Below are 15,067 nucleotides of genomic sequence, written 5' to 3'. Positions count from 1 at the left end.
GACATAAAGAATTTGTTTTAACTTGTTTGTATGAAAAGCATCAATAGAGCATGACAACGCGCGTTGCTAATCTGTTCTTGCTCGCGCAAGTGCAATCTCTTGATGTTGCTAAGCAACGACGCTGTTTACCTTTGCTAAAATAAGTATAACGCCATTATTCTAACGTTTATTTTACCTCACTTCCGACGTTAATTATAGAAAATCTAAAGCCTTAATCAAGATTATAAGAATGCTATAGCCTATTCCTATCCTTTATTCACAACCCTGCTAAAAACAGCGAGATTTCAACTCCATTTGCGAGCTGAAATTGGTCTTGATTGACGATGTCAACCCTTCCAGATCATTGCTCTGCGAATTAACAGAGCAACGATTGCTAGTTTGCTAGTTTGCGCGGTGCGTCGAAGCGGCGAAGTCCTCCAAAAATTGGTCACGCCAGAGGGTCATTTTTAGGTCAATTTTCAGTGGTTTTTCTTGACCCCGTTGCCGGGGGGAATTCGTCAATTTTAAAATATAGTATAGATAATTCGCAAAACCTTGGCCTTTTTTGGCCAACTCATCTGAGTTCTTCATTTAATTTAGACTAAAGAAAAAACTTATTTATTATTATCCCGTACTATCACCAATCGACTCTTCGTCAAAACAAGCGTCGAAATGCTGGTAGAATTCCGATTCGAAAACAAAATCTTATAAGGAATTGCAACGTTTCATTCCCGCTCGTTGCCACTATTTTTTAATCCGCTGGGGAGAAGGGAGTGTTTTGGTGTTCTTAAACCATCACAAATCAATTTGTCGTAAAATTTTAGGTCAGAATGATCGCAGATAAAGTTCCCACTAACATTGGTGCACTTAAGCACTTTTCTCAGAAAACGAAATTTTTAAATTTTTTATTTCAGCGTGTCATAATTTTACAACCAGTGTTTCATCACAACAGTTTAAGGCTAATTTTTCGTCTTATTTTCGATGACCAATGGTTTGAACGGGTCATTTTCATCATAACATGGAGTTTTTGCTGATGTGGCTGTACTTAAGCACTTTTCTAAGAAATTCAAACTATAATTTGTGATTTTGAGGCACTTTCCGAGAAGTTAGGATGATGAAACCTTGTCATAAGTCTCAATAGTCGACAAAGTACCTCAGAAACATTATAGTGGGTGCAGTTTAAATTTGACAGCAGCTAGCCCAGAGCAATTACCGAATTGGAATCTTTAAAGTCAATTTGCACAAAATGAACCTTTTATCTGCCAACAATTCATTTTCATTGTAGTTATTGTGTAGTTATTGACTACTGATACAGTATTTATACGTTATCGGATAAACAGAACCATCCGCTAACAGTAACACTACCGGTGCAGTGTCATGTGTGATATAACACCAAGCTGCAGCGGTCACTGTCGTGTCACTAGACTACCACGACTCAAAACACTACTAGTGTTGACGTGCAGCCGTTGGTATTCATAAAGTTGTAAGTGTGAATTTCCTAATGTTTGGATGAGCGCCTCTGAGAACCATCCACATAATAGAGTATGGATCGCGTTGATTTTCCCTTATTATTTTAAGAGCGAGATGAATTTTCGCGACCAATTAAGCCAAAAATTTCCGACGCCGGGAATCGAACCCGGGTCTTGTGGGTGAGAGCCACAGATGCTAGCCCCTACACCACGCCGGATACATTCATTATTTTGCTTATTTGTTACTTGAATACATTAATAACTAATCACATTAACGAACAGTGCATGGCGTAGCCAATTTATTCGAACACATTTATAAGTGAATTTGGGGTGGAACTTTTTTTAACTTAATCTCCAAGATCCGATGAAAGAGTTTCAGTCTGACATCACACTTTTGAAACCGAGATACAAATTCGCAACTGATTAATCCAAAAAGTTCCGACGCCGGGAATCGAACCCGGGTCTTGTGGGTGAGAGCCACAGATGCTAGCCCCTACACCACGCCGGATACGTCAAAATTTTGCTTACTTGAAGGTCGAAGACATTACAAACTGTATTACAAACTAATAAATTCAACGAACAGTGCATATCGCAGCTATTTATATTATGTATTAGTATTTATGTAACACCGAAATGAGAACATTTAAAAACTAATTTCCAGAATCCGATAAGAAAATTTGTGAAACATTAAGATATTATAAAGGCCCGGAGGGCGACAAATCTTTTCAATTTTTACGGGAAAGTGATAATTTGCAACCGATTAAGCCAAAAAGTTCCGACGCCGGGAATCGAACCCGGGTCTTGTGGGTGAGAGCCACGGATGCTAGCCCCTACACCACGCCGGATACAACCAACATTTTGCTTACTTGTGGTTTGAAAGCATTCTAAAAATATATGAAACAGTATAATGGGTAGCCGCTTTATCGATCGTATCTAAGTACGAAGCTGCTCTTACCTCAGTAATGACTTCTTCCCTGGTACCCATCATCATTATCTTCTGGTTGTTCTTCAATTTCAGATCTGACAGTACACAATCGTCCGGCGGAGGTTTACCTGAATTACGTCACTTTAGCTCGGTTGGAGGCATCTTTCAACTGCACACTTTTTAAACAGTTTGCAAGTATTTCAGCTGCAGTTATCGATAAGCCATCCATATGGGGGGGCGGGGGTCATGAGTATATTTATATACTACATCCCTCCTTTTACCAGTTTTCAGACTATATATATATTAAACAATTCCCTGCTGGCGCTAGGAAAAACTTATTGCTCCTCATCAAGCAGACCAGAAACACTGTATTTACAGCCGTTGAATTTCTGAACAAGCTTGCCTTGCGCTTTGTAATCCCAACTTCTACATTCGGCGAGTTATTTCCGTAGCTGACCTAGACTTAAGCAAAAGTCTGATAGAATATTTATTATATAAAATTAGAAAACAAAATAGTCTACTGATTGATTAAAGCTTAATAATGAACTGTGAAAGAGTGGTTAAGAACTAGTATATGACCCTGGTCATTAGGAAAGTTCGCACGAGATGGACCACATTTTCCCATTTTAACTTTAGAAGATTGTCACAGGAAGAACTTTTAAGATAGGCATATGATATTTCACATATCTATAGTTCAACTAATTTTGTTTTGATTAATAAAAGTTTTGAAGCATTTAGTCGAGGGCAAATTGAGGCTAACGAGTCATTTACATTTTGTATCCTAATAACACCTTCCAAGCATGCTATAAAAGTTTAAACATGTTTAATCGATTCATCAGATCTCACTCTTTCAGAATCCAGAGAGAAGAGGGAAATTTTTTCACTAATTGAGGGAAAAATGAGGCTAACAAGTTATTACTAATTTTTGAATTATTTTTGAATAATAGTGTCTATCAAAGTATCCTCTGACCTAAAATAGATGAGATTGATGCTCTAGGTCGAAGGCTGGCCCAGCCGACCCTTTTTTTCCTTCTAATGGAGGGGGGAATGAGGCTAACAAGTCAATACTAAGTCATGAATTATATTTTAATAATAACGTCTATCAAGGTATCCTCTGACCTAAATTACATGAGATGGATACTCTAAGTTGAAGGCTGGCCCAGCCAACCCCTTTTTTCCTTCTAATGGAGGGGGAAATGAGGCTAACAAGTCATTACTAAGTTGTGAATTATATTTGAATAATAACGTATCCAAGTATCCTCTGACCTAAAATACATGATATGGATTCTTTAGGTTGAAAGCTGGCCCAGCCGACCCCTTTTTTCCTTCTAATGGAGGGGGAAATGAGGCTAACAGATCTTTTCTAATTTTTGAATTATGTTTGAACAATAACGTCCTTTAAACTATCCTTTGCCCTGGTATACATTATATGGATACTTGAGGTCGATGGTAGACTCCACCTACCCTTTCTGTCTTTTGATGGAGGGTAAAATAAGGCTAACTATCAAGGTTGTGTTCATTGCATTTCTTGTTCTATTGCTTCTTCGGACTAGCCCTTCAATTTCAAATTGTTTCTGCCTAACCTGTATTCATTTGAGAGGTAAGATTGAGGCTAACTCCTGCTTATTATAATATTTTATAAGTGATAGTTTTAATGTTGGATGCTTTTATTTTCTTTATATAACTCCACTTTTGACCCATTTGAAAGCCACTTATTATTTTCAAAATCACACATTTCAAAACTAATTGCACTGCTTTTTTTAGCCTTCTCGCCAGTTGTACTACCATGAAGAGGTATTGATTTAAATGTTGGAGTTATTCTGCAGCTTGACGTAGATTTTTATTCATCAGTGCATTAATCAGCTTACGTTGCGGCTTTGGGAAAAATGTATATTTATAATTTGTTTAAAAATATTTCCTTGCGTTTGAGATGTGTCAAGCAAAATAAAGACTTCCCTTGTAAAATTTCTCAAACAGTTCCATTTTTATTATACTTTATAGTTTAGAGTCTAATTTGGCATGATATCAGATCATGTGGTATTACATGGCCCCATGGGTAGCATTGCCAGAGCAATTGGCCAGAGAGCTCCATAGAAGTAAGGGGCCTACTCTAGCCAACAGCTCTAGAATACATTTCCTTCCTCAACTTCATTTTCTTCATCTAACTGCTGCTGAGTGCTGCTGCTCAGCAACTACTTGACAGCTGGCTCAGTGACGTTTTTCTGCGTAGTGTATCTGTTAGCCTCAATTTTGCCTCAAGGAGGGAAGGTAGCCTCAATCCAACCTCACATAAGTTTCGATAAAGTCTCAATAACCTTCGGGCTACAATTACAAGTTTTATAGTGGGTCTATAACATGTTTCCGTACATTAAAGTTAAAATGCGGTCAAATTCTTTATTAGCCTCATTTTAGCCTCCTACAAGTAGACTCGGCGATTTCTGAAATGTTGAGCTTGAAGAGGATGAATAAATTTGTATTGTTGACACATTAGATAGTCACAATACCGAACCATCTCGAAAATATACACAAAAGTATACTTGTTAGCCTCATTTCACCCTCTCAAAAGGTGGTTAGCCTCATTTTCACCTCGAATATTTGAAGCTATAATCCCAAGGAATTAAATGTGCAACATAGATATCAAGTAACTTGTGAGTTGTTAACCTGTTACCGTACATTAAAGTTAAAATGCGGCCAAATTCTTTATTAGCCTCATTTTGGCCTCCTACAAGTAGACTCGGCGATTTCTGAAATGTTGAGCTTGAAGAGGATGAATAAATTTGTATTGTTGACACATTAGATAGTCACAATACCGAACCTGCTCAAAAATAAACACAAAAGTATACTTGTTAGCCTCATTTCACCCTCTCAGAAGGTGGTTAGCCTCATTTTCACCTCGAATATTTGAAGCTTAGATATCGATAAAGTATCAATAACCTTCGGGCTTCAATAACAAGTTTATTAGTGGGTCTATAACCTGTTTCCGTACATTAAAGTTAAAATGCGGTCAAATTCTTTATTAGCCTCATTTTAGCCTCCTACAAGTAGACTCGGCGATTTCTGAAATGTTGAGCTTGAAGAGGATGAATACATTTTTATTGTTGACATATTAGATAGTCACAATACCGAACCTGCTCAATAATATACACTAAAGTATACTTGTTAGCCTCATTTCACCCTCTCAAAAGGTGGTTAGCCTCATTTTCACCTCGAATAATTAAAGCTTAGATCTCGATCAAGTATAATCACTATGGATTATACTTGCAACTTGGATATCATGGACGTAACACGAGAATGTTCTTTTTTGAAAATAATGAGTAAATTCGTTAGCCTCAATTGTCCCTCGCAGTTCAATCACTCCTACTGAGTCTTGTGAGTGAGCTAGGAGGTCGCCGGACATCTCATTTTTAAGCCGTATTAATTTTCTATACGCATACAAAAAATTAAATGCAAAACTAAAACAGAAAAGAAATTACGGATGTTTTAAATTTTTTTTCAAAAACGAACTTTTAGGGGTGTTTCTAATGATCAGGGTCATATAGTATTTAGGGGTAAATAGTATAATGAGTATAATGGCGGCGGTGATATCGCGTGATCGAGACAGTTTTTCGCCAATATCTTGCCAGGGGAGCATTTTAACCCTATGTCATGGGGGTGATTCAGAATCAGCGTCCGAAGATACATCGATTCAAGTTGGTTTCAACTGTCGGGGGGGGGGGGGGGGGCTTTTAGAAAAATCTCGAAGATCGAGTGTAGCACGCTCGAGTTATAATCTATATTGAACAACCATTACATAACAGTGTTACACATCTCTTAATATACTTAACTTATATACTGTAACTTATAGTGCTCTGATACGCACATGGGACAGAATTCAGGAATAATAACTCCCACGTGACACAGGGATGACTCCCACGTGTTGCATTTCGTCCCGCTCACAGCAACGCAATACTAGAACGTGTGTGTCACAAATATATTTCCACGTGCCGCATTATATATTCTCGTTCCTACAATGCGCACGACTTGTGGGTCATATATCAGTGATCTCATACTCTCTTTGTCACTCCGTTTTTTGTCTGTTTGTTGTTGTGTCTTTAGTTACATAAAAACAACTATAGCTGTACCATGTTTACATTGTAAATTCAGCGATTTAATGAATTGAGCACATAATTAGTGTTTGTGCGAGATCTTATCAGTACCGAGTATTAACTGCAGTATATGTTAGCAGTTCTGAGTTCCGGGCTCCATCAGTTAATTATCTGCGCCGGCTAGGTATTTTATAGATACACGTTGTATCGGGAATTGCACTTAAGCAGGTTTTTAGGAAACAACGGCAGAAATAATGGAATTAATGGTCCTTGGAGGGGTTCTAAAAATATGCTCTTTTTTTAACGATTCCCGCTAGCAAACATTATTTAATGTTATTAGTTTAAATATAGATTTCTACATCTATAACTAATCCTTAAACTAGGATTCTCAAATCTTAGGCTGCGGTACTCTAAAAGTATAAACGACAATTATAAACAGCAAGTGTGACACAATAACTTTGCGGTTCCGCACTTGCCTAAAATTTCTAAACGTGGGGTGATCAGCTCTAGGGCCAAGGGCTATTTCATGGTCAAATTATTTACCGCAATAAAATGAACTTATACAATATTCGTAAAATAGCGATTATTATCATGGTAGACTACGTTAAACTTAAAGAAGAAGATGAACCACCATCTTATGAACAGGAGGCAGATCCCCCTCAACAAGGGTACCCACCTCAGCAAGGGTACCCACCTCAACAAGTTTGTCAGATTTGATTTTACATCTTCGTGGTTTTTAAGATATGCATCACCCATCTATGATTTAGTAGATAGTAGATGTATAATGTAGATTCTAGTGGGGATGTGTTTTTTAATTTGATTGATCAATACTGGAAGCTCATTTGTTAAACTTAATGGTTGTCACATGTCTGGAAAGATATTTTTACCTCCCCACGAGAATCCACATATAAATAGTAAATACCTCGATATAGACCTCGATTATGATACCCCACAGTTCTCAATATTGGCCTCACATTTCACATCCCAAGAAGAATACTTATGTTAAAAATCTCAATCATTAAGGGGGGGGGGGGGGGACATTGGATATTTTTTTGTGAAACTTGATTGCGAGATAGCAGTTGACCAACAAACTAGGACCGGTGACCGAACTTTTGAGGGGGTCCCGGACCCCAACCGCCAAACAGTGCCCGCAGGGCAGCCACGCCCATATTTGGTCCAAATTAGGCCCAATTTAGCCAAATACCCTGAACATGCCCAAAACCCAGATTTTAGGTGCTCTACTTGTAGCTAGTGGTCTCTTGAACTCGTATATGAAATTTCATCAAGATTGGACAAAAAATGACTGAGTTATGGGCCAAAAACCATATGCCCATATTTGGGCATACGCACCAAATTTGGTAGATTTCGTCCCATAAATTGGACAAATATCAATATTTTTAAATGAAACTTACTTTATATGAAAGGTAAGCCTAAACTACATATTTTCTATCAGGTATAGCTTTATATCTGTTTAAATGAGGATACTAAGGCGAAAAGACCACAAAAAATGAACTAAATTGCTCGTATCTTGGTTCGCGATATTCGCGGAATTGATCTCATTAAAATTGTAACAACTCAATCAGTTTTCAAAATTTTTCCATGAAATTTTTGGAATCGACTCGAAATTGCATTTCCACCTTATTTTGAGGACAGATTTTTGATTTAGGCCTCAAAAAAATTTGGCGGCCAAATTCTGAATTTTTCCGGGAAAATTTTGGAATTTGGCCGCCAAATTTTTTTGGAGGCCTAAATCAAAAATCCGTTCTCAAAATAAGGTGGAAATGCGATTTCGAGTCGATTCCGAAAATTTCATGGAAAAACTTTGAAAACTGATTGAGTTGTTACAATTTTAATGAGATCAATTCCGCGAATATCGCGAACCAAGATACGAGCAATTTAGTTCATTTTTTGTGGTCTTTTCGCCTTAGTATCCTCATTTAAACAGATATAAAGCTATACCTGATAGAAAATATGTAGTTTAGGCTTACCTTTCATATAAAGTAAGTTTCATTTAAAAATATTGATATTTGTCCAATTTATGGGACGAAATCTACCAAATTTGGTGCGTATGCCCAAATATGGGCATATGGTTTTTGGCCCATAACTCAATCATTTTTTGTCCAATCTTGATGAAATTTCATATACGAGTTCAGGAGACCACTAGCTACAAGAAGAGCACCTAAAATTTGGGTTTTGGGCATGTTCAGGGTATTTGGCTAAATTGGGCCTAATTTGGACCAAATATGGGCGTGGCTGCCCCGCGGGCACCGTTTGGCGGTTGGGGTCCGGGACCCCCTCAAAAGTTCGGTCACTGGTCCTAGTTTGTTGGTCAACTGCTATCTCGAAATCAAGTTTCACAAAAAAATATCCATTGTCCCCCCCCCCCCCCCCCCCCCCCCCCCCTTAATAACACAAGTGTATTTGTAACGAATCATTTTTAGCTTATTCTGAATTTGAACTACTTCGATTTCCTCAGGTGTACCCCCCAGTTCAAGGTCAGCCCGGTCAAGGTTATGTTCATCAACAATATCCTCAACCACAAGTCGTTGTGGTAGGTATATTTTTTTTGAAAGTTTTCATTTTATTTTCCCATTTTACTGACACCACGACATCAACTTTAAGACGTGTTCCTGCGAAAACCGTGAGAGATATAACATTATGAAACCTTCTTGGCTGGGTCGAATCCGTTTGTGCTTTTTTACCAGCATGAAGAAATAATAATTGGCCAAGGAATAAGAACTTTAGGTTCCCGTCTTAACCTAAAGTGGTGTCTCTTGACACCACTTTTATTTAGGTTAAGACGAGTCCCTGCTAGTAATTATAATTGAAATGTCTCATAATTTTTGTACTATTCAAGGGGACTTAACAATCTATAGTCAGTACTCTGGTTTCAATAAGATATTCCTGCACTACGGTAAATACTGCTGAGTGTAGGTTTTATCTTTATAGCGCAGCGGTGATATTAAACTTCAATACACTATTGGAATCATCTTCAAAACATTTCCCAAACTCCCTCGCCAGGCACAGTAAAGCAACTTAATTAATAAAAAATAAGACTCTTGTTTTATAACTTGAATCGTGTATAATAGCGACTTTTAATAACAAACTAAATAGTAAATATCTTATTTAATATTTTATTCTCTAACCTAAACGTAATATGGCAGAGCATCTTGTGGAGTGAGCTAATTGCCCATCCTTGGCGAACTTGGTGAATGTCCTTGCTGTACGGCAGTGTAAAACAAGGAACTGAAACCGAGGGGTTCCTTTCAGGCCCTTCACACTTTGTTTATGTCTGGTTCTAATATACCGTTACAATAATGACTTTAATATATATATTAAAGTATATATTTAATATATATATATAACCTAGGTACAACAAGGATACCAAGGATTCCCTCCCTCCCAAGGATTCCCTCCACAAACACACACTACACTAGCCTGGATAGCGTGTCTGTGTTTCTTCTGGCCGGTTGGACTGGTTGCTGTAGTGAAAGCTCACGAGGCAGAACAGTGTGTTGGACGAGGAGATTACGAGGGAGGAAAAAGAAGTGGAGAGGTACGTTATACTTAACTATTTGAAATTTGAATCTTAATTTAGTTCCTTTTGCTAGGATAATTTTTGCTTTCCTTCTATAAAAATGTATTTTACTGTAGAACGATTGGTGCGCAAACCTTCTCATAAACCATTTTCCCAGGCGGCTAACAAATGGGCTATTGCTGCAATCATCACACAATTAGTGCTAGGAGTTGTTGTGGGAATCATCTACTTCACTATTGGCTTTTTTGGATTATAACTGTAAAGTTCCACTGAGTACAGTTACGAAGGAAAGTAGCGTAAGTGTGAAATAGATATTTTTATTCTATATTATCATGATATTTTGAGTATTAATTTGATATACTTAATAATCTGATAGGTGAATACTCCGTTTTCAGGTGAACACCCAGATTATCAGATCTCTTAACAACTCTCTTTGGAGATGACTACTCCTTACAACCGTCCAAATCACATCGATTCTTTGAGCGGACTTTGGATTGTTGATTCTCGCATGTAGAATTGTAGATTGTAGAACAGACTAATTAGAAGAATTATCATCGTTATTCTTCTGTTTGCACGCGATCCCTAATTGATGGATGGGAGAGTGGCAGGAGTATTGCACACATCCTGATATTGGTACTAGAACTACAGTTCGTTTATATAAACACGGAATGCTACAAATACAATGTTCTAACTGTAACTAAGTCAAACTTAAGACTAATTGGTCGGTATCCTTGATACAGCAAAACTTCAAGCGGGTTTTTACTGTATAAAATATAAATGGCCAAATTACGAATCTCGCTCTATCCTTTAAACGTTTAAATGTGGAACCAAGGTGAGCCCACTGAAAATATCTTTACTGTAGGTTGTAATAAATGCTTTTCATACAAAGTTACAACAAATTCTTCATGTAGGGCATCCTGGGTTTGGACAGGTTATGCCCGCTTAAAATATTTCCATCACGTTACATTACATAATTCTGAAACATATATTATATAATTTACAATAAATTATGCAATATCACAACATTACAATCAACAGAATAAATTTAATCGCAGAATCTCAGATACAAATAATGTTTTACCAGATTTTCATTTAAATAGGTCCGAATATTTATAGATATATGTAAATGTCGCCATCTTTAATTCAGAAAAGAAAACTTTTACCGAGAAGAAGTCATATCTCTGAAATTATTGGTTTTGATATCACAGAATGCATGCTGTTTTAAATATATTAATAGCAGGAACCCGTATGACCCTAAAATGGTGTCAAGACTCAAGAGACTAAAATAATTATTACCTTTTTAATTCGCGTTTTTGACACCACTTGGGGGTCCAAATTTTGGGCTCTAAAACTCCTATTTCTTGGCCAATTTTTTATCTTTTCATGCTGATTTGGAGGCCATTAAAGCATTTGGCCCAGTGAAAAAAGTTTCAGTTACAATATCTTTTACGGTTTTTGCGGAAAGTCGCATTAAAGTTGATGCCGTGGTGTCAGTAAAATACGGATCCATATATAAGATGATAAAGTAATGTGCTTTGAATTTTTCTAATCAGTCTCTGATTTAGTGATTTCCAGAACTGTACCGAAAAATATGGTTGAGGCAATTTGGGAAGATTTGAACTGAGAAAACATTCAATTTGATTAAAAGATTTTACATCCGGTATTCATAGAAACTATACCATTACAGGTCACATAATTAACAGAAGCTTTCATATTGCATGGTGTAGTAACTATCAAGGTGTAGTAACTATCAAGCCGATACTTGTTTGATCTTATTTGCGTTCTTTAATTTTATTCTGCTGATACTTTTTACTATATTACAGCGAAAAGAAGCAGTGTAGCATTATGACTATTGATGCTTTTCATACAAACAAGTTTTTTTATTTTTTATTTTTATATAATACAAACAAGTTAATGTTACTCCGAAAGTTATGTTACTCCGAAATATAATTACTCCATGATATAATGTCAAGTCTCCAGACATCCTGGTTTAGGTCACTTGAATGTGAATCCTGATTCCTGTACCATCTAAATTAGTGTTTCTGACTTGATTTACTTACTAATATGCATATTCAGTTTTAGGGAACTATCATTTATTATAATTAATACGACCAAGATTTCGATAAGGTTATACAACTGTACAACTTATTACGAATCAAGTCATTGAAATTATTTCGATAAAATTGTAACCATATATTTTGTCCCAATAGCTTGAGGGTTTAAATTTAAACAATCATTTTTCAACTCCGCTTTTTTAAATTGTCCATTTTCATTCTTCTTCCAAATCTATGTTAGGAATATTTTGAATGAAGTCTAGTATTTAACACCACCAAGGAAAATGATGGTCAAGACTTGATTATCCCTGAAAGTCTTAAATCTTAAGCAAGGGGGGGGGGTCAACCTCATTTTACCTCATTTTACCTCATCCCAATTTTGCCTTTTTTGGCTGGCCTCATGAGGTAAAATGAGGTAAATCTCGGCAAAAATTTTTAACAGGTAAAATTCTCTAAATCGTCAATTTAGTCACGAAGGAGAATGGGAGGAGTTCTAAATGTGTGCTCCTCTAATATAAACAGTAGGAAATGGTTAACTTTAGTCGAGGTCTCAGGTCTCTACAATGTCGGGAAGTTCCTGCAGGAATTTGCGCATTGCGCTTGAAGCGCAAGATTCACAGCGCCAAAAGCGAAGGTCGTAGAGACATGAGACCTTGACTAAAGTTAACCATTTCATACCATTGCTATAAGAGTATGACACTTTCAGAGTCCTGAACACACTCCCATATCTCTTAATCGTCAATTGTATGAATTTTACCTGTTAAAATATATCATCTTTTACTGATATCAATTTAGTTTAACACTGTTAGTTTTAAAAAAGAAAATAATACTTCACACCAAACTAACACACAATATGAGAATATAAAGAGGAAGGTTTTCTTGGAGACCTGGACCATCAAAATAGTGTACATTGCTGCTGTCATTGTCAAGACTCCAGAATAAGAGGGTCTAGTTGTGGGATTATGCTGGATAACAGATATGATTTAGTGGTAACATCCTACAAAAGAATGTTAGCTCACTAAGGAATTTTCCTCTTACCGAATTATACAAGAAGTTAACTAAGTTCCTCCTAGTCCTAAGCATTATCTTGTTTCAGAGGGAATGAGTGATTTAAAAAGATGAGGCCAAAGAGTTAATTGTGAAGAAGGCATTTGTACTCTGTAATTTCTAAGCTAATTTTTTTCGATATTTATAGCTATTTATTGATCTTGTTTTGACGTATCAGCAAGAGATCACTGGACCTCGTTAGTTGTTAGTCATGTTATGCTGATCCAGTTAGTGACGAGCTATGAAGTAATCATTCGACCTCATTTAATACTGATCCTATCAATGACGAGCTATGAAGTAATCAGTGGATCTCGTCAATGCTCATCCTGTCCGGACTGTCAGTGACGAGTTATGAAGAAATAAATGAAGACCTCATTAATTGCTTGTTCCAAGAAGATATTATAGAAAACCGCGTTTCTTGGTATTTAGTGTATGCTAGTCAAGCTCTAGTCACGTAGCACGAACGGCAGGGCGTACCGTATAGTAGAAATGAAACGAGTAAACTAAAATGGATAATTAATTAAAAGGAAAAGTAATACAAAGTGAACGTCAACAGATAAAAACTTCCAAGTGTTCGCTCCAATCAATTGACGTGACTAATCACAAATGGTAGTGCTCAGTAAGACTGGCTACCGTCAATTTGAATCCCTTAAAAAGATTAAGGGGCAACTAAGAAGTGAGCTCTCCACTTCCGGCTCTTCGGGTATACTCTAAAAACTCGTCACGCCACACTGCGTGACGGCACAACGCATTTGCTTGTACCACGTGACACGCCGTCTCGCCAATGAGCACTCCACTAGCAGTCACCCTGTGTCCGCGAGGACCAACCACAGGTCTGGCTGTTAGTCAGGTGCAAAGTGAGCGGACGGCTCGTTACAGACAGTTAGTCTGACAGTAGTTCTGCCAGCCAACCGACTTACACTCAAAATGTGTAACTCCCAAATACGAACATATAAAAACATTGGTTATTATATAATACCCGGAAACACATACTAAATTCTACGTCCCTTAAACGTTATGCTAAACTAAGATATCCTAAAAGATATCTCTAAATACCATATTACAACATCTCTACCCAAAAATTTTTTTCGAATATTTTTAAACAATAAAATAATCGCCCTATTCAAAAATTAAATTTTAATGCTCCCACGCATCAAAAGTCCAATACTTAAAAATAAGTCAAGTCTCAAAATAAAATACACGGCCCTAACCCTGTGCATTAAATTTAAATCCTCAAAATCCTAAAGTTAAAACTGAAATTGACTTCCACAAATCTTTCAAAACTTTCCAAAACTTTCAAATACTTCCCTCTTGCACCAAGTTGTAGAGTCTTTGGTGTTGAGTCTTCATCATTAGATAGAGATGTATCGGAATCTCTAAAACGTCCTTGACAAGCAAACAAAGAAGTCAAAATAAATTCGAAAGTTTCTACGATCCCACCGTGGCCTCCAGATATAGAAAACCGCGTTTCTTGGTATTTAGTGTATGCTAGTCAAGCTCTAGTCACGTAGCACGAACGGCAGGGCGTACCGTATAGTAGAAATGAAACGAGTAAACTAAAATGGATAATTAATTATAAAAGGAAAAGTAATACAAAGTGAACGTCAACAGATAAAAACTTCCAAGTGTTCGCTCCAATCAATTGACGTGACTAATCACAAATGGTAGTGCTCAGTAAGACTGGCTACCGTCAATTTGAATCCCTTAAAAAGATTAAGGGGCAACTAAGAAGTGAGCTCTCCACTTCCGGCTCTTCGGGTATACTCTAAAAACTCGTCACGCCACACTGCGTGACGGCACAACGCATTTGCTTGTACCACGTGACACGCCGTCTCGCCAATGAGCACTCCACTAGCAGTCACCCTGTGTCCGCGAGGACCAACCACAGGTCTGGCTGTTAGTCAGGTGCAAAGTGAGCGGACGGCTCGTTACAGACAGTTAGTCTGACAGTATAGTAGTTCTGCCAGCCA

General features: G+C 37.2%; 2 protein-coding genes and 3 non-coding genes across 7 annotated transcripts in view; 1 reads left to right on the top strand and 4 right to left on the bottom strand.

The window, feature by feature from the left end:
• LOC134825969 (ubiquitin-like domain-containing CTD phosphatase 1) overlaps nt 1-15,067 on the bottom strand; it is a 29,648-nt gene that overhangs the window by 11,580 nt on the left and 3,001 nt on the right. The window contains exon 2 of the mRNA XM_063838185.1: nt 2,404-2,501. Within this exon, the coding sequence (XP_063694255.1) occupies nt 2,404-2,501 (98 nt within the window). The remainder of the gene's footprint in view (nt 1-2,403; nt 2,502-15,067) is intronic.
• Trnae-cuc (transfer RNA glutamic acid (anticodon CUC)) lies at nt 1,595-1,666 on the bottom strand. Its single transcript has one exon. It is a non-coding gene; the product is annotated as a tRNA-Glu (tRNA).
• Nucleotides 1,885-1,956, bottom strand: Trnae-cuc (transfer RNA glutamic acid (anticodon CUC)). The gene has a single exon. It is a non-coding gene; the product is annotated as a tRNA-Glu (tRNA).
• Trnae-cuc (transfer RNA glutamic acid (anticodon CUC)) lies at nt 2,222-2,293 on the bottom strand. Its single transcript has one exon. It is a non-coding gene; the product is annotated as a tRNA-Glu (tRNA).
• On the top strand, nt 7,043-10,482 carry LOC134825973 (synapse differentiation-inducing gene protein 1-like). 3 transcript variants are annotated; one of them, XM_063838190.1, is made up of 5 exons: nt 7,043-7,125; nt 8,936-9,009; nt 9,829-10,014; nt 10,154-10,292; nt 10,392-10,482. In XM_063838190.1, exons 1-4 carry the CDS (start codon nt 7,050-7,052, stop codon nt 10,250-10,252), a joined length of 435 nt encoding a protein of 144 aa, XP_063694260.1. In that variant the 5' UTR covers nt 7,043-7,049; the 3' UTR covers nt 10,253-10,292; nt 10,392-10,482. The 3 variants fall into 3 exon arrangements, with proteins under 3 accessions (XP_063694260.1, XP_063694258.1, XP_063694259.1); XM_063838188.1 differs by having other exon boundaries at nt 7,043-7,160; nt 8,935-9,009; XM_063838189.1 differs by having other exon boundaries at nt 7,043-7,160; nt 8,935-9,009; nt 10,373-10,445.

This window comes from Bolinopsis microptera, chromosome 1 (assembly GCF_026151205.1).
Source record: "Bolinopsis microptera isolate Bmic1 chromosome 1, MBARI_Bmic_1.0, whole genome shotgun sequence".
NCBI lineage: Eukaryota > Metazoa > Ctenophora > Tentaculata > Lobata > Bolinopsidae > Bolinopsis > Bolinopsis microptera.
The sequence above is the reverse complement of the archived record's forward strand: the minus strand, read 5'-3'. Positions and strand labels throughout refer to the sequence as shown.

Excerpts from the sequence above, each read along its gene's own strand:
- LOC134825973 (XM_063838188.1), top strand. The coding sequence starts at position 7,050 with ATGGTAGACTACGTTAAACTTAAAGAAGAAGATGAACCACCATCTTAT. Across the intron at positions 7,161-8,934 it reads AAGGGTACCCACCTCAACAA|GTGTACCCCCCAGTTCAAGG; the intron begins GTTTGTCAGATT and ends CGATTTCCTCAG. Across the intron at positions 10,015-10,153 it reads GAGGAAAAAGAAGTGGAGAG|GCGGCTAACAAATGGGCTAT; the intron begins GTACGTTATACT and ends CCATTTTCCCAG.